General features: G+C 40.2%; 1 gene segment (V, D, J or C); it reads left to right on the top strand.

Annotated features, from left to right (window-relative positions):
- The first annotated feature begins 5,671 nt into the window (after window positions 1–5,671).
- LOC121031365 (T cell receptor alpha variable 9-2-like) lies at window positions 5,672–6,187 on the top strand. The segment is given in 2 exon segments: window positions 5,672–5,729; window positions 5,853–6,187. Coding segments are annotated over 2 exon segments (381 nt in total).
- Window positions 6,188–19,033: the final 12,846 nt, after the last annotated feature.

The following is a 19,033-nucleotide window of genomic DNA, read 5'->3' on the forward strand; positions in this document are numbered from 1 at the left end:
ATGCTATTGAAACAAACAAACAAAAAAAACCCCAGTAGAATAGATCAATGAAACCAGAAGCTGGTTTTTGGAAAGAATTAACAAAATTGATAAACCACTAGCCAGTTTGGTCCAGAAGAAAAAGGAAAAGACCCAAATAAAATCAAGAATGAAAGAGGAGAGATCACAATCAACACAACAGAAACAAAAACAATAAGAGAATATTATGAGCAATTATATGCCAATAAAACCGGCAATCTGGAAGAAATGGACAAATTCCAAGAAACATATACACTACCAAAACTGAAAGAGGAAGAAATAGAAAATTTGAACAGACCCATAACCAGTAAAGAAATAAAATTAGTAATCAAAAATCTCCGAAAAAACAAGAGTCCAGGGCCAGATGGCTTTCCAGGGGAATTCTACCAAACATTTAAGGAAGAGTTAACACCTATTCTCTTGAAACTGTTCCAAAAAATAGAAATGGAAGGAAAACTTCCAAACTCTTTCTGTGAAGCCAGCATTACCTTGATTCCAAAACCAGACAGAGACCCCACTAAAAAGGAGAACCATAGACCAATTTCCCTGATGAACATGGATACAGAAATCCTCAACAAGATATTAGCCAACCAGATCCAACAATACATTAAAAAAATTATTCACCACGACCAAGCGGGATTTATACCTGGGATGCAGGGCTGGTTCAATATCTGCAAAACAATTAACATGATTCATCACATGAATAAAAGAAAGGACAAGAACCACCTGATCCTCTCAATAGATGCAGAAAAAGCATTTGACAAAATACAGAATCCTTTCTTGATAAAACCCTCAAGAAAGTAGGGATACAAGGAGCATACCTCAAGATCATAAAAGCAGTATATGAACAACCCAATGCTAATATCATCCTCAATGGGGAAAAACTGAGAGCTTTCCCCCTAAGGTCAGGAACAAGACAGGGATGTCCACTCTTGCCACTGTTACTAAACATAGTATTGGAAGTCTTAGCCTCTGCAATCAGACAACACAAAGAAATAAAAGGCATCCAGATCAGTGAGGAAGAGGTCAAACTTTCACTCTTTGCAGATGTCATGATATGCTACATAGATAACCCTAAAGATTCCACTGAAAAACTGCTAGAATTGATTCATGAATTCAGCAAAGTTGGAGGATATAAAATCAATGCACAGAAATTGGTGGCATTCCTATACATCAACAATGAAGCGAAAGAAAGAGAAATCAAGGAATCAATCCCATTTACAGTTGCACAAAAAAAAACATAAAATACCTAGGAATAAATGTAACCAAAGAGGTGAAAAATCTATACACTGAAAACTATAGAAAGCTGATGAAAGAAATTGAAGACGACACCAATAAATGGAAAAAGATTCCATGCTCCTGGATAGGAAGAACAAATATTGTTAAAATGTCGATACTACCCAAAGCAATCTACATATTCAATGCAATCCTATCAAAATAACACCAGCATTCTTCACAGAACTAGAAGAAATAATCCTAAAATTTGCATGGAACCAAAAAAGATCCCAAATAGCCAAAGCAATCTTGAAAAAGAAAACCAAAGCGGGAGGCATCACAATCCCAGAATTCAAGCTATACTACAAAGTTGTAATCATCAAGACAGTATGGTACAGGCACAAGAACAGACACTCAGATCAATGGAACAGAACAGAGAACCCAGAAATTGACCTGCAAACATATGGCCAACCAATCTTTGACAAAGCAGGAAGGAATATCCAATGGAATAAAGACAGTCTCTTCAGCCTGGTGTGGGAAAACTGGACAGTGACATTCAGAAGAATGAACCTGGACCACTTTCTTACACCAGACACAAAAATAAACTCAAAATGGATGATAGACCTAAATGTAAGACAGGAAACCATCAAAATCCTCAAGGAGAAAGCAGGCAAAAACCTCTTTGATCTTGCCCGCAGCAACTTCTTACTCAACATGTCTCCCGAGGCAAGGGAAACAAAAGCAAAAATGAACTACTGGGACCTCATCAAAATAAAAAGCTTCTGCACAGTGAAGGAAACAATCAGCAAACCTAAAAGGGAACCGACAGAATGGGAGAAGACATTTGCAAACGACATATCCGATAAAGGGTTGGTATCCAAAATCTATAAAGAACTTATCAAACTCAACACCCAAAAAACAAATAATCCAGTGAAGAAATTGGCAAAAGACACGAATAGATACTTCTCCAAAGAAGACATCCAGATGGCCAACCGACACATGAAAAAATGCTCCACATCACTCATCATCAGGGAAATACAAATCAAAACCACAATAAGATGCCACTTTACACCTCAGAATGGCTCACATTAACAGCTCAGGCAACAACAGATGTTGGCGAGGATACGGAGAAAGAGGATCTCTTTTGCATTGTTGGTGGGAAGGCAAGCTAGTGCAGCCACTCTGGAAAACAGTATGGAGGTTCCTCAAAAAAACTAAAAATAGAACTACCCTATGACCCAGCAATTGCACTACTAGGCATTTATCCACAGGATACAGGTGTGCTGTTTAAAAGGGACACTCCAGGGGCGCCTGGGTGGCGCAGTCGGTTAAGCGTTCGACTTCAGCCAGGTCACGATCTCGCGGTCCGTGAGTTCGAGCCCCGCGTCGGGCTCTGGGCTGATGGCTCAGAGCCTGGAGCCTGTTTCTGATTCTGTGTCTCCCTCTCTCTCTGCCCCTCCCCCATTCATGCTCTGTCTCTCTCTGTCCCAAAAATAAATAAACGTTGAAAAAAAAAATTTTTAAAAAAAAAAAAAATAAAAGGGACACTCCCTTGTTTATAGCAGCACTATCAACAAAAGCCAAAGTATGGAAAGAGCCCAAATGTCCATCGATGGAGGAATGGCTAAAGAAGATGGAGTACTACTCGGCAATCAAATGAATGAAATCTTGCCATTTGCAACTACATGGATGGAACTGGAGGGTATTATGCTAAGTAAAATTAGTCAGTCAGAGAAAGACAAAAATCATATGACTTCCCTCATATGAGAAGTTTAAGAGACAAAACAGATGAACATAAGGGAAGGGAAACAAAAATAATATAAAAACAGGGAGGCGGACAATCAGAAGTGACTCATAAATATCGAGAACAAACTGAAGGTTACTGAAGGGGTTGTGGGAGGGGGGATGGGCTAAATGGGTCAGGGGCATCAAGGAATCTCCTCCTGAAATCATTGTTGCACTATATGCTAACCAATTTGGATGTAAATTTTAAAAAATAAAATATAAAATTAAAAAAAATTCTTTTACACAAATGTTCATAGCAGCTTTATTTGTAATAGCCCCACTGGGGCTAATCTTATGGTCATCAGCAGGTGAATAGACAAATTGTTTTATAGGCCTATGATGGGATACTACACAGCAACAAAAAGCAACAAACTCTTGATAATTATAACCATGGGAGAATCTCAAGATAATTATGCTGAGAAGAAGCCAGACAAAAGAGTACATGTGATTCCATCATACAAAATTATAAAATATGCCAACTAATTCATGACCGAAGTGTTGCCTGGAGGCAGGAGGGAGAGGGTTGAAAGAAGGATTACAAAGGTTCATGAGGCAACTTTTGAGGTGATGCATATGTTCATTACCTCGATTGTGGTCATGGCTTCACAAATACATACGTTTGCCAAATCTTATAGAATTGTTTACTTTAAATTTGTACAGTTTATTTTTATGAAAATTAAACCTTAATAAAGCCATAAAGATGCAAATTTACTATGTATCTTCCCTCCATGTTGTGCAAGTCTTCTTGTGTGACCCCAAATACAAAATATTTCTCCTGTAGGTTTTCATTGGCCTAAAACTATGTTTGTTTTGTTTTTTTTTTTTAATTTTTTTTTCAACGTTTCTTTATTTTTGGGACAGAGAGAGACAGAGCATGAACGGGGGAGGGGCAGAGAGAGAGGGAGACACAGAATCGGAAACAGGCTCCAGGTTCCGAGCCATCAGCCCAGAGCTTGACGCGGGGCTTGAACTCACGGACCGCGAGATCGTGACCTGGCTGAAGTCGGACGCCCAACCGACTGCGCCACCCAGGCGCCCCAAAACTATGTTTTTTAAAAAAGTTATGGATGATGGCTTTCTGAATCCATGTGGTATACTGCTTATTTTGAAGCCAGCATCATCCCAACCTATCTGGCAATCTTCCTCTATATCTGAATAGAGGAATTAATGCTGCTTGTCCTGAACCCCTTCTAGCAGAGTTTTGAAGCAGGTTCTGACAATGTGATTTGGAAGGTAGAGGAGAAGAAAAGGGATGTGTGAACACAAAAAGTATCCAGGCCTGAATTTCTTACTTCCCTCTGCATCTGGGAAAACATTCCCATGTAGTCTCTGGACTCATGAAGCTCCTTGATGTGAATCCGTGGAGAGTAGCCTCCAGAGAAGAGCCTGAGCTAAGCTTCCGTCTATGTGTCTAGAGATAAAAGTTTACAGAGTTACAGATGTGTCCATCTACAAAACTTTATCCTGATAATCCTGATTCCTTACCTTGTGGGGAAAAAATATTTGATTAAAGCTTGGCAACAAAATGTGACAAATAGATGGTATTAGAAACCATCCTTGGGGCACCTGCATGTCTCAGTTGGTTGAGCGTCTGACTCTTGATTTCAGTTCAGGTTGTGATCCCAGGGTTGTGGAATGGAGTCCCATATCAGAGTCTGCTTAAGATTCTCTTTCTCTACTTCTGCCCCTCTCCCCCACTCACACACTCTAAAATAATAATAGAAAAGCATCCTTCAGGTTAAACCCTCTTAAGAGTATAGCGTTAGTATTTGTTGCCTAATTCACATAAAATAGTCACCTTACACATATAAAAGTCAACAAAACAGTGAGGGAATAAGATAAGAATCTCAGAGCGTTCTGTAGGGATTCAACAACTTCATTTATGATGTTTCTTCTGTGTAGAACTCATATTTTTCACTTTTTAATGATTTAGAAAATCAATTATATTTGACTACTAAAATATTTGACTACTAAAATAGTGTGACTTTTCTTTTGAAAAACTTTTATTGAAAAGATAGTATTCCTTACATTGGTAATATTTTAGGACCAAGTAAACACTGTGTTTTAATTAAACTCCACATGTTAATTATTTTTTGTTTAAGAAATATTCAGTAAGTGCTTAAAAAAGAACAGTCAGTGTTCTAAATATTGGGGTACATTGCTGAAAAACACAGAATAACTCAGTAACTTCACTTCTTATTACTTTCTCTGTATTCAACCCCAACTATTTTCTGGGAGTCAGTAGATTTTAGACTGGCTCACAATGGATACGTGAAAGCATAAAGTACTGTATTTAATGCTTTAGAGACTGTTATCCTCTCAGCTACAGAAACGCGCTGGGATGTTCTGTTAAAGAACTTCCACATCAGGTAGTGTCCTAAGAAGAAAGTAGACCTGGGAGGTCAGGATTGCTGCTGTTCAGATTTCCAAGTGCCACCTGAAGACTGCCATGTGCCTCATAAAGTCAGGGACAAAGACATCTTGCTGACTCTGGGAGGACTCTGGCCACCATGCATCCCGTTTCAGTCCCCGTCCAGCAGGGGGTGCAGCTTCCTAACACAAACACCTTTCCTGAGAAACGTGGGCTTCCACTGATCATTGCTCTGTCTCTCTAATGCTTCTTCCTGCTAAGAATGAAGCACATTAGCTAGGTGACACTCTAGAGATGAACTCTTCTCCAGGCTTCGTGACTGTGGTACTCTTGATGCTTGGTAAGTAAAATGCCTCTTAGTATTTGGATTGTTTCATCTATTGTGACAGCAAAACCTATAACTATAATTTTATCCAGGAGATTTATGCCCAAGGTAACACAGGTCTCTTTTCTTTTTCCCCAGGACGAACCCATGGAGACTCAGTGACCCAGATGGAAGGCCCAGTGACCATTCCTGAAAGGAAGTCCTTGACTATAAACTGTACTTATTCAACAACATGGACCCCCACTCTGTTCTGGTATGTCCAATATCCCAGAGAAGGTCCACAGCTCCTCCTGAAAGCCTTGAGGGACAAGGAGACGGGAAGTCACAAAGGTTTTGAAGCCACCTACGACAGCAAATCCAAATCCTTCCACTTGGAGAAGTCCTCAGTGCAAGTGTCAGATTCGGCTGTGTACTACTGTGCCCTGGTGGACACAGTGACAGAGTCTGCAGGGGGAGCTGAGCGCAAACTCTGAGCAGAACAGGGCCTGGGATGCTGAGCGTCTCTGACTGATCCTCTCTGGTTCCAGCACAGTGTATGATGGTTTGCCCCTCAGTGTCTGCTTGATACACAAGTCATACAAATGGCTAGAGCATGGGAACCAGAAGGAACATTCCCCAAACCCAGCTGTTCATTAGTGCAATGAGAAATTCCAGTAGTTCCTCCGTCAGGACCTAAGTAATTTCAAGGTGAAACCACATAACATTGAAGTGGTGTCTTGCTCACCCTGCAGTGAAAGTCCAGCCCCACAAGCTGCTGAGGCCCCCCTGGTGGGTATTGCTGTGTCCAATGACACACTGAGAGAGCCAGGGTGTGCCCGAGAAGGTGGTGTCCGTCCCATGTCTTCCTGACAGAGGATGGGCAGGAGAGGTGATGGGAGAGCTGCAGCCCCAAACCAGGTTTGAACAGAGAAAGAAGGGGAGGGAAGACAGGAGGGGAACATATGGAAGTGAGCAATGAAAAGAGAGACAAAGGACTTTTGTCCTGGTTTCTTTTCTAGTAAGACAGATGGTAGACACAGGCTGATATTCACAATGAAGGGAGGGGGCAGACACATAATTGAGGAAATGATGCACCTAAATCATGACCTGTGTCCTTCCTTTTATTCTTGGCCAATAGGCAGATCCGTTGGCTCTCTAACAAGAAGGCCTTGAGTGAGGGGTGGTTTTGTAGGGCCAATGAAAGATGCAGCATACATATTCCTCTCTGTACCCTTTGAAGCTCTATTAAAAAGAGAGTAAAGAGATTGTGAAATATATAAACCCCCAAAGAGAATGGAAGAAGCAGATGACAGCAGATAGTAATGTCAGAAAAATTTTCAAGGGTGAGCAACATATGGAGCTGTGCGAACTCGCTCAGCTGGCCGAATAAAGAAGAAACCGAGGAGGCAGAGCGTGAAGCGACTTAGTGTGTGCTGTTCCCTCAGCAAAGGGTTAGGAAAAAGAAGCACCTATTGTATTTTAGTAGTTGAGATAGTGTCGTGTGTATGTGTGTGTGTGTGTGTGTGTGTGTGTGTGTGTGTGTGTGTGTTTGGGGGAAGTTTGGAGGATACTAGGAGGACTGAGTAGAAAATACGTAAGTAGTGGACAGCCCACGTTCTTTACCTGAGCCTATCTAGCAAGCAAGGATTGCTTCTCAAACCCTGCAGATGAATGGAAGTTAATCATTATGAACTGAGGAACAGCACCTCAAAAACGAAGCCAAAACAATTAAAATAGAAAAATATCATAATTAATTATTCACTTCAGGGAAAAGAAAACATTGTTCAATAAAGGAACATACTCCGGGCACCTGGGTGGCTCAGTCGGTTAAGTGTCCGACTCCTGATTTTGGCTCAGGTCATGATCTCATGGTTCATGAGTTCGGGTCCTGCGTGGGGCTCTGCACTGACCCTGCAAAGCCTGCTTGAGACTCTCTCTCTCCCCCTCCCCTGCTCATGCTCTCTTTCAAAATATATAAATGAACTTAAAAAAATTTAAAGAAAGAAAGGGACATACTCATATTAGTGTACAGGTTTCACTCAAATTGTCTTCTAGGTAAATTTTAGTAAGATATACCACTAATAGTGGTGATTGGGCAGAATACCTATTTCCCCCCACACCTTGTGTATAACTGAGGTTTTTGAGCTTTGCTTGTCGGTTACATTTCTTTTATTATTAACAGTTTCTTTAATTATGAAGGAGATGGAGCTTCATTTCATATATTTCAAAGCTGATTACATGTTTTCTCTATAAATTCTCTATCTCCATCCATTTCCTACTATGTTACTATCTTTTAAATATACAGATTTTAAGGAACATTGTCTGTTTAGAAAATTGTAATATGGGTGTCATATACATGCATCTTTTTAAAATGTTTATTATTATCCTTTGACTGTATGGGCTTTTTTATTTTTTGCCATTCAGAATTTTTAAAATAGTATGTAGTAAGTGTAACAAAAAGTTTTTATGGATTCTGAATCATGTGTCCTGCTTAAAAATCCATAGCATTCCAAAATAACATTTTATCTCATATTTTCTTTAGCTTCTCTCAAATTGCTTTTCTCTTTAAATCTTTAATTTAGATGTGTGTGTGTGTGTGTGTGTGTGTGTGTGTGTGTGTATGCATGCGAAGTGAAGTGAGCTTCAAGGCTTTCTATTTTCCTTAATTTTTGTTTGTTTGTTTATTTTGAGGCAACTACCAAGGCTCAACATCTATTCTTGAATTAATTTTTCTTCATTGATTTTAAATATTCTCTGTCTTTTCCCCAGTTTAAAATTTTTCCTTATTAAGGTGTTTAATCTAGCCATTGTGTTTTCATCCAAAATTATACTTTAATATTATTGGTGCTTCATGCCAATAGTTTACTGGATTGTAAAGAATATGTATGTCCACTCAACCTTTAGCCCATTCTAGAAATAAATACATAGAAAATGATATGGAAGAAATGCCATTGGAGGAGGGAGAGATAAGCCCAGCCCATGACTTCACAAGATCTGCCTGTTTTCCTGACTCTGTTAGTTGTTTTGGATTGAGAGGATCCACAGAAAGTAGCTGAAGCCATGCTCATGAATGGTCCACATGAGAATGTGAAGTCAACAGCCAACTTTGGAGAACAAGGGCAACTTTGTATCTTCTGTGTTCTTTAAGAGGAGGAATTAAATAATCAAGACTTGCCTTTGGAGTTCAGAAGAGTCCCAGCTGCCCGAAACGTCTTGAAATCCGGTGTTGCCTCAATGTTTTGGATCCTGTCATTGCTTTGGAGGAAATTTCCTGACTTTTCTTCTGTTACCACATATACTTCTTGATGAAGTTTATGAAAATCCATTGTAGTGGCCATCATTGCCTCTCTTGTGGGTGCTGTAGAAAATGGACTATATTTCAAACATAATGCCCCTAATTTAAGCAGCATGGGTATGGACTGGTCTGTTGTCTGAGATTCTCACTACCTCTCCTGCTATCCTCTCCTCTCTTCTCTCAGCCCCTTCCCTCCTGAGTTTGCTGGACTTATTCTGTGTTTTACTTCTTCCCTGAAATGCGTGTTTCGAAGGGATCAACCATTTCTTGGGACCACAATATCTTCACCATCAACACTTAAAAATAGTTTTAGTGTGAACCACAACAGATGTTCACAAAACTACATAAAACTTACAGACAGACCACCTATATTATTTAGGTGTATACAAATTTAAGACTGATTTAAAAAAAATTTTTTTAATGTTTGAGAGAGAGAGAGAGAGAGAGAGAGAGAGAGAGAGCACAAGTTGGGGAGGAGCAGAGAGAGAGGGAGACACAGAATCCGAAGCAGACTCTAGACTCTGAGCTGTTCGCAAAGAGCCTGACACGGGGCTCAAACTCATGAACTGTGAAAGCATCACCTGAGCTGAAGTCGGATGCTCTACTGACTGAGCCACCCAGGCGCCTCAAGACTGCATTTTTTTAAATATAAAAATCTCTTCATTATTTAAAAAAAATACTCTTTATTTTTAGGATTGTCTAGAGAGACAGAATCAATAACATCAATAGGGTGTGTTTGTGTGTGTGTGTGTGTGTGTGTGTGTGTGTGTGTGTGTACAGAGAGAAACAGACACAGAGAGACAGAGAGTTTAGGAATTGGCTCATGCAATCGTGGAAACTGTCAAGTCCAAATTCTATAGGGCAGAAGGGCAGACTGGAGATGCAGGGAAGTGTTGATATTGCAGCCTGTGTCCAAAGGCAGTCTGGAGGCAGAATTCTTTCTACCTCCAGGACCTCAATATTTTTCCCTTAAGATCTTCTCAACTGATAGGATGAAGCCCACTCACATTATGGAGAGTAATCTGCTTTACTCAGTCTACTGACTTAAACATTAATCTCCCCCTTAAAAATGCCTTCACAGGAGGGTGCCTGGGTAGCTCAGTTGGTTAAGCATCTGACTTCAATTGGTTAAGCATCTGACTTCAGCTCAGGTCGTGATCTCACAGTTCCTGAGTTTGAGCCCCAAGTTGGGCTCTGTGTGGACAGCTCAGAGTCTGGAGCCTGCTTCAGATTCTATGTGTTCCTGTCTCTCTGCCCCTCTGCTGCTCTCACTCTGTCTCTGTCTCTCTCTCTCTCTCAAGCATAAACATTTTTTAAAAAATGCCTTCACAGTGACTTCTAGACTGATGTTTGGCCAAATATCTGGGTACCATGGCCTAGCCAAGTAAACATATAAAATTAACCATTGCTCCTTCTTTACCTCCAAAAATACTATTCTGAAAGCCTAGTTTGTTTTATATGGGTATAACAATGCCAGGTTTCTTTTGGTAAGGGTTTGCATGGTATATTTCTTTCCATCTTTTGCATTCAATGCTCTGTGAACTGTGTCTCAAACTTGCAATAAAGCCTCATATATCCACACTCTCAACTGTTCATTGAGAAAATAGAAGCAAAAGAAGAGAATTTTCCCAAGCTTCTAAACTTACTACTTACCAGCATCTGTGCTCAAATATCCTGTCTTTTCTCTCATTAGATTGTAATTCCACGCGAGCAGAGACTTTGCTTATTCTCAACACATACCACCATACCTGGCAAACAATAGGCCTACAAAAATGTGTTGAATTACAAATGAATAATAAAATACGCCACTATCAGCACTAGAACAAAAAATTATTGTTAATTCAATTGATAAAACTTTGTTATGTGCCTATTTCTACAAACTGAGGATGTAGTAGAGAATAGAACAGATACGCTACATGTTTATATTTTAGTTGCGTGCTAAATCCAAACTATTCCCTACTGTAAGTGCTCTATCTGCATCATCTCTTTTGTTTAAATTGCTTCCAGCTTTATTGGTGTAGAATTGACAAATAAAAACTGTCTACATCTAAGGTGTACCACATAATGTTTTGATATATGTATACATTATGAAATGATGAACAAAGCTAATTAACATATCCATTACCTGACATAGTTACCATTTTGTGTGTGTGTGTGATAAAAACACTTAAGATCTACTCTCAGCAAATTTCAAGTATGCAGTACTATTAACTATAGTCATCATCCTGTATATTAGTGCTTCAGAACTTTTTCGTCTGGCATAACAAACTTTGCACCCTTCAACAAACACATCTCCATGTTTCCCACACCCAAGCCACCTTGACACCACTATTTCACTCTCTGCTTCAATGAGTTTAACTTTTTAAGATTCCTCCTACTGTTTGATTCATGTCTTTCTGTTTTGGCTGATTTCATTTACTATATGTCCTTCAGGTCCATCTACGTTGTCACGAATGGCACGATTCCATCTGCTGGTGGACACTTGGGTTGTTTCCATACCTTGGCTATTGTGAATAGTGCTGCAGTGAACATGGGGGTGCATATATCTTTTTGAGATACTGATTTCATTTCTTTGGGATATATATCCAGAAGTGGAACTGCTGGATCCTATGGTAGTTCTATTTTTATGTTTTTGGGGGGACCTCCATCCTGCTTTCCATAGAGGCGGCACTAATTTAAATTTTCACCAACAGTGCACAAGGGTCCCCTGTTTTCTGCATCCTCTCCAGTGCTTGTTATCTCTTGGCAATAGCCCTTGTAACAGGTGTGAGGTAATATCTCATTATGGTTGTGATTTGCATTTCCCTGATGATTGGTTGTGCTGAGCACCTTTTTATATGCCTGTTGGCCATGTGTATGTCTTCTTTGGAGACATTGCTATTTAGGTTCTTTGCCCATTTTTAAATCGGGTTATTTGGGTTTTTTTGCTGTTGAGTTGTTTGAATGGCTTATATATTTTGGATGTTGGTCTCTTATCTGAGATGTGGTTTGCAAATATTTCCTACAATTCCATATGTTATTTTTTTGCTCAGTTGATTTTTTTTCTTTTCTTTCTTTTTTTTTTTTTTTTCTTGCTATGCAGAAGCTTTTTAGTTTGATGCAATCACACTTGTTTATTTTTGCTTTTCTTGTCTGTGCCTTTTGGGTCATATCCAAAAAATTAGCTAGCTGTCTGAGAGGATCAAGCCCTGTCAGTTTTTCAGTGCTCTGTATGAGGTGAGAGAGAAACTGGCTTCATGGAGGGTGCTTTGAATTATTGGGCATAAAGCCTCCTTCACTTCCTTTGCCTCCTTGTGGGGGTAAAACCTCGGTTCAATTCTGCACCTATTCTCAATCTTGCAAGCAGTACCAGCTGTAGAATGATGTGTTTATTTTTACTTTTGATCCTGCCTGTCCCAAGGGGTTGAGGTCTGCCCGGTGTTCAGCACTGGGATGAGGCAAGATAGAACTCAGCCCCACAGAGGGGGCTCTGAGAGGCTAGAAAGCCCAGTTCATACTCCATTCTCACTCCCCACCCTCCAAACACCTACCTCACCATGGAGGAAATCACGGGCCTTGGCAATCTTCTTGGTACTGAGCCAACTTGATTTGATGGAGGGACTGATGTGGGTAAAGTGAAATTGTTCTTCATACCTGTATCAGTACAACTGTTCTCAGTTCGTGCTCCTCTGGGGTGCTTTTAATTCTTAGGCGGATTCTGAATTTGTCTTCAAGGTACCGATATCATTGTTAAATTGGTGTTTCTGTGTAGGAAGAGATAGCCTGCACCATGTCTTCTAAATCTTTCAAAATTGCCACCTAAGTGTATTTTCAGATGAAAAAGCTGAGGTTTAACTCTTCCATCTGGTATCACTACTATTCAGTACTAGTCTACTGTGCTTAAACAGGCATATCATGGCTTATATCCTATACCATATTACAAATGGTGAGGAGAAAAGCTAGCAAGAAGGTTAATCGGAGCTTTCGAGCAACTGTAGCGACAGCCCCAAGATGGCAGTGTTTTCAGTGGCCCTGCCTGTAGGTATGACTGTGTTTGGGACGGGCATGTGGTCTCTGATTGGCTGATCACACCCCCTGAGACTCCTTTTTTTAGCGTTAAAAAATGTTGAATAGACAGCCAGCTTTTGGGAGCAGCCCTGTGCGGAAGAAAGATGGAGAAGCATCTGAGGACCTCCTTGGTGGTTTTGTGGCTTCATTTTTGTTGTAAGTTAATCCAGAGTTTTAGCCAGGTTGACACAGGAAGTTCAGGGAACATTTTCTTAGGATTTTCAGCAACAGTGTATTGCACTGCGGTAGGAGAAGGGAGGAGAATGGGGCCATTTTATATTTTACCTGGGCTTCATTATGGAGAGAAGGAAGGGATGCAAATTAGGAAGCATTGAGAATGGACCATCTATTTCTTAAATCTCACTTTGTTTTTTGAACAGGGGTGAGTGGCAAAAACCAAGTGGAACAGCACCCTCCATCCCAGATCATCCGGGAGGGAGAGAACTGCACATTTCAATGCAACTATACAGTGAGCCCCTTTAGCCATTTAAAATGGTACAAGCAGGGCACTGGGAGAAGTCCTGCTTTCCTGATAATCATGACTGACGATGACAGCAAAAACCCAGATGGCAGGTACACAGTGACTCTGGATGCAACCTCCAAGCACAGCTCCTTGCACGTCACAGCCGCCCAGCTTAGCGACTCAGCTCTCTACATCTGTGTGGTGAGCGCACTGTGCTCCCCAGGCACTTGCAGCCAGTACCCAAACCTGCACCTGCAGGTTGTTGAGGACGCTTAGCAGGTGATGTACTAGCATTGTTTTATTTGTTTGTTTGTTTGTTTTCTTTTTTTATGTTGTATATACTTTCACTAGTGAGCTGGTACTTCTTTCTTACACATGACTGAGTTTGAGCTTAAGCCAGGATGTCTACACAGCACAAAGTTACCCTCATTCAACACGTAAAGTTAACTGCCACAGCTGGCTATTCCCAAAGGTAAGACTGCCATGTTGCCTTACTTCTGTTGAAGTAAATGATGATTTTGTCTTAAAGGGAGAAATTGGCTCTGTCTGGGGTCCAGCGACCAGTTCCTACTGTCAACGAAGTGGAAAAGCAACAAGTTGATGGGGCTGATCACAGTATTTGACTAGCTTCCTTCCCCCTGACAGATTTTTATTCCTCATTTAATGGCTATTCAACTTCTCAGGATGCATTCTGTGGGGAGAGATCTGCTTTACCAATTTATCTGTGCTTCACATCAAGGCACCTTTCCAGATGCGGCACAGACTCATTTATTGTCATCCACGGCTGCTCCTTTGGAGAACATCGCTGCTCAGACTATTATGCCAGCATGAGGCTGGCAGGCACAGTCACTCTGAGGCAACAGGCCAGCTGTCCCAGACTCTTCAGCTAATAGTATCCTAGAAAAGAAACGTAAGGGACAAAATGTCTACATGCTATAGGGTAGTCTTAGATTGCCCAAATTAGCTGTGATGATCTTTTCTGAGACGCTTACAGAAATTTAAATATGGTTTGAGTGTTGGATGAGATAACTATTTATTTTATTTGAAAAGCATATGTTAACTGAGAAAAACAAGAAGGATGTATGAGACATTAAAAATGGCAATCTCTTTGAGTGGTAAGAATACGCTGCTTGACCTGAGCGAAAACTGAGAGTAGCACTGTTAACCGACTGAGCTACCCAGGTGCCCCACCAGTTTCTTGCTTCTAGTGTATTTTAATGTAATTTATAAGATGGATCCACACAAGCTTTATGGAGCAGGGCTCAGATACCAGATCATTAGAAGGAGCTACAGTGTCCATAGCCAGATTCCTATCTAGGGGCTCATTTAGTAGATTTTTGCACTGAGAAGAGAGAAAAAGAACCTCTCTAGGTCTTCCTTGGGGGAGGGATGGGTTTTCGTTATTCAGTGTGTAACTTGTACATGACAGATGCTGAAGAATTTTATAAAAGAAAAAAGGAAAGAGAACAACCTAGGGGAGAAACAATAGGGGTAGCTCTCCAACTAATCAGCACTTGGTCTTGACATGGTGTTGCTTTCATGTTATCTCTTCACAGATCAGGAGTAGCTGAGTGAATATGTGCACAAGGAATGCATCTAATTTTTGGTTGGCTGAGGAGTCCTCAACTTCCTGTAACAACAGAAGTATAAATATGTACTTGTGGAGGGGGAGGGGGGGTACTGGGCGCTCTAGTTGGCTAAGCATCCAACTCTTGGTTTTGGCTCAAGTCATGATCTCACAGTTTGTGGGTTTGAGCCCTGCACTGGGCTCCACGCTGACAGTGCAGAGCTTACTTGCACACTCTCTTCTCTCTCTCTGCCCCTCCCCTACTCTCTCTCTGTCAAAAATAAATACATAAACTTAAAAAAAATAAATATGTACTTGGATAAGTTGTTTGGCTTGGTAGTGTCTGAGAGCTCTCAGACTCCAAACTGAGAGTCACTCATGAGTCCAATGAATAGGAAAATGGAGAAGTCTGTGAGATTTTCATTTGTTATTTTCTTCTGGCAGCTGCACTATGAGTTGATGGGCTTTGGAGATATGAATAAAAAGAGCAGATCCTAGTAATCTTTGCCATAAATCTGGAAGTTATGGAAGGGTGGTTTAGAACTATCATGCTCACCTAGGGCAATTATGAAAAAACAATCTATTCTTTCAAAAAATAATCAGCCATTAATAAATCTTTGTCTGTGGTTCCATTTAAACAGAGTCGAACAGCTCACATACAATAGGAACAGAGTCCTTCATTCCTGGGTACCCAGGAGAGAGCACACACCATTTAAATTGTACATTTCTATTGCTTCAAGCAGGATTCTGAGAAAGGGTTTGTGTTTTCAACTTTAATTCAATCAAGCCAGAAAGAGCACGCAGACAAAAGTTCTAAAGAACTGCTTGGAGGGGCGCCTGGGTGGTTCAGTCAGTTAAGTGTCCGACTTCCGCTCAGGTCATGATCTCAGGGTTTCTGAGTTTGAGCCCCGCGTCAGGCTCTGTGCTGTCAGTGCAGAGTCTGCTTCAGATACTCTGTCCCCTTCTCTCTGCTCCTCCGCTGCTTATTCTCTCTCTCTTTCATAAATAAATAAACATTAAGAAAAAAAAAAAGAACTGCTTGGAAAAGAGAAGTTATCTAGAGTTTTGCATATCCCAGCCTGTCATTCTGGAAATGCGGCTATCTACTTTTGTGTTTCACAGCCGAGTGTTCCCCAAGCACCTGTAGCCTGTCCCATGAACCCAGCAGCTGGGCCTCTTGACAGGTGTGGGTGGGAGTGAAGGTGTTTCCTTTTCTCCTTTTTTTTTTTTTTTTAATGTTTATTTATTTTTGAGAGACACAGAGAGACAAAGTAAGAGCTGGGGAGGGTCAGAGAGAGAGGGAGACACAGAATCCAAAGCAGGCTCCAGGCTTTGGGCTGTCAGCACAGAGCCTGACGCTGGGCTCAAACCCATGGACTGAGAGACCATGACCTGAGCCAAAGTCAAACGCTCAACCGACTGAGCCACCCAGGCACCTCAGGTGTTTTCTTTATTTACAGAAGGAATCTTCTATATAATTTTTGCCTCCAAACAGAAGTGAAGGATAATATACCACCTCCCCTATGTGATGAATTTGAATTTATATTGACTTAAATTTCCTTTGGTTGCTTTTGAAATCTCATTCCTCACTGCAGATTACACTGATCCTAGACCTGCTTATCCACAGAATCCCTTCCACTGCTGCACCCTTCACTGGGGGAAGGCAGACTCCTCTGTGGCTTAGGCTGTCAGTCCTTGAGGCAAATTTTCACCAAGTTGTACCCTCACTAGCCCCATTTTACTCCTTTGTTTATAATCTTCATGACAGTTTCTATATTTATGTACCATTTATACCCTTATTTAATAATTTAATATTAAATTGAATTTCATATTAAACATGTTAAAAATAACTAAGTAAAAAAATTATCCTTGTTTTAACTCAGACCATCTGTGAAACTGTATATTTGATGTGCTGGTTGTATTTTTTCTATTGCAGATTAAAGCAACATGATATATGTAACAATTAAAAATGCACTTCCTAACATACCTCTGGTATCAATCACACTTTAGGAAATACGGATTCAGCCATGACCTTTATTTAATGCATGGAAGAATTAGGATCTATAGGCATTGCATGACTTACTCAAAGCATGACTGATAGCAAAATGGAAGCTAGAGGTAGAGCCCAGATATTCTGACCCCTTATAAATTACTTCTTCCACTAAAGATGCAAAGTAAGGTCTAGAGTTTGAAGGAATGAGTTAAGTGCTTTAAATTTAAATGAAATGTAAAAATTTATTACTTATTATATATGCTAAGTTTTTTTATACATGTTAATTTTAGGTTAGGATATAGAAACACCCCCTCCAAAACAGAACACTCCCATAATATCATGAGGTAGAACTAATGACTATTATTATTTTTCAATTGTTTTTGTGTGTGCACACATACAGCTATATTTTTCTATAAAAGGGACTTATAATGTACGTGATACTTATTAATATATTTCTTTTCCTCAACGTTATATTGTAGGTATTTCCACCAGGAAAAAAATATATATTTAAAAAATCTCTACACCCAGCATGGGGCTTGAACTTACAACCCCGAGATCAAGAGTTACATGCTCTACTGACTGAGCCAGCCAGATGCCCTCAAGAAACATATATTGAGGACATAATTTTAAGTAACTGCTAGGTTTCCATTATATAGATGTATTTTTTAAATTAACCACTTCTCTTCCATTTAAAAAAATTTAACTTAATTTACTTTTAATTCCAGTATAGTTAACAGTGTTCTATTAGTTTCAGGTGTACAATATAGTGATTCAACAATTCCATATGACACTCTTATGCTCATCACAAGCACACTCCTTAATCCCCATCACCTATTTCACCATAAAGTAATCACCTTTTGGTATTATTTCCAACTATCCAGTAGTATAGGCATTTTTTTTTTTTTTTTTTTTTTTTTTTTTTTTTTTAGAGAGAGAGAGAGAGAGAGAGAGAGAGAGGAAGCGCAAGTGAGGGAGAGGGGCAGAGGGAGAGAATCTCAAGCAGGCTCCATGCTCAGCATAGAGCTCGACACAGGGCTCCATCCCACAACCCAGGGATCATGACCTGAGCCAAAATCAAGTGGCTCAACTGACTGAGCCACTCAGGTGCCCCGAAACAGTGTTTTTATGAACATCACTAAATCTGTAGCTTTAATGGAAATGGAATGGCTTGGATAAGGGAAAAGACATGACACCAAATGCCTGATTCCCCTGAAGAATTGTTTTTTACCAAGCTGTGACTTCAACAGGAGCATATGAGGCTGCTGATTTTCCAACATTTTACCAGATATGGATATTATTATTTTAAAGTAGTTTCCATTTTACTAAGTGAACATTTTCAGTGTTTTAATTTTCTTTTCTTTCAACCTGTGAGTTTACACATTTTGTCATTAAAAAAACACAGTAAGATTCAGAAACACTGGGGGTACATTACACAGAATAAGAGTAAATATCCTTTTATAAAATTATATGATACAGAGTTTGAAAAACACTCTTCTGGTCCAAACTACCTTCCAGGTGGTCTCTTTTCTCCTGAGGCAGTGTATTTCCCACATCTTCACTATTCAAAATGTCGACCAGCAGTATTGGGACTTGTGCAGAAGCTCAGGCCCCACCTTAGACTGACTGAATTTGAATCTGCATTTTAACAAGATCTCCAGGTGATTCCATCATGGAGAAATTTGAGAAGCACCAGTCTAACTGGGAGCCCGAGTGATTGTTTAAAGTATAAGCTGCCTCTACCTGCCTGAAATGCTTCAGTGGTTTTCTATTGCTCCTACAGTAAAATACAACCTCCAGATTGTGATATACAAGGTCGGGCATGAACTTCTCAGCTCTTAACTCTCTCCCTGGCTCTCTGTGCTGCAACAATGCTGATCTATTGGTTTTCTGAACTTGCCATGTCCTTTCCCACATTTGGTCTTGCTCGTTCATTCATCTGAAATGCTCTTCAGCAAGAAATGCTCTTCACCAAACC

The sequence above is a fragment of the Herpailurus yagouaroundi genome, unplaced genomic scaffold, assembly GCF_014898765.1.
Source record: "Herpailurus yagouaroundi ecotype Mexico unplaced genomic scaffold, PumYag 141, whole genome shotgun sequence".
Classification (NCBI taxonomy): domain Eukaryota; kingdom Metazoa; phylum Chordata; class Mammalia; order Carnivora; family Felidae; genus Herpailurus; species Herpailurus yagouaroundi.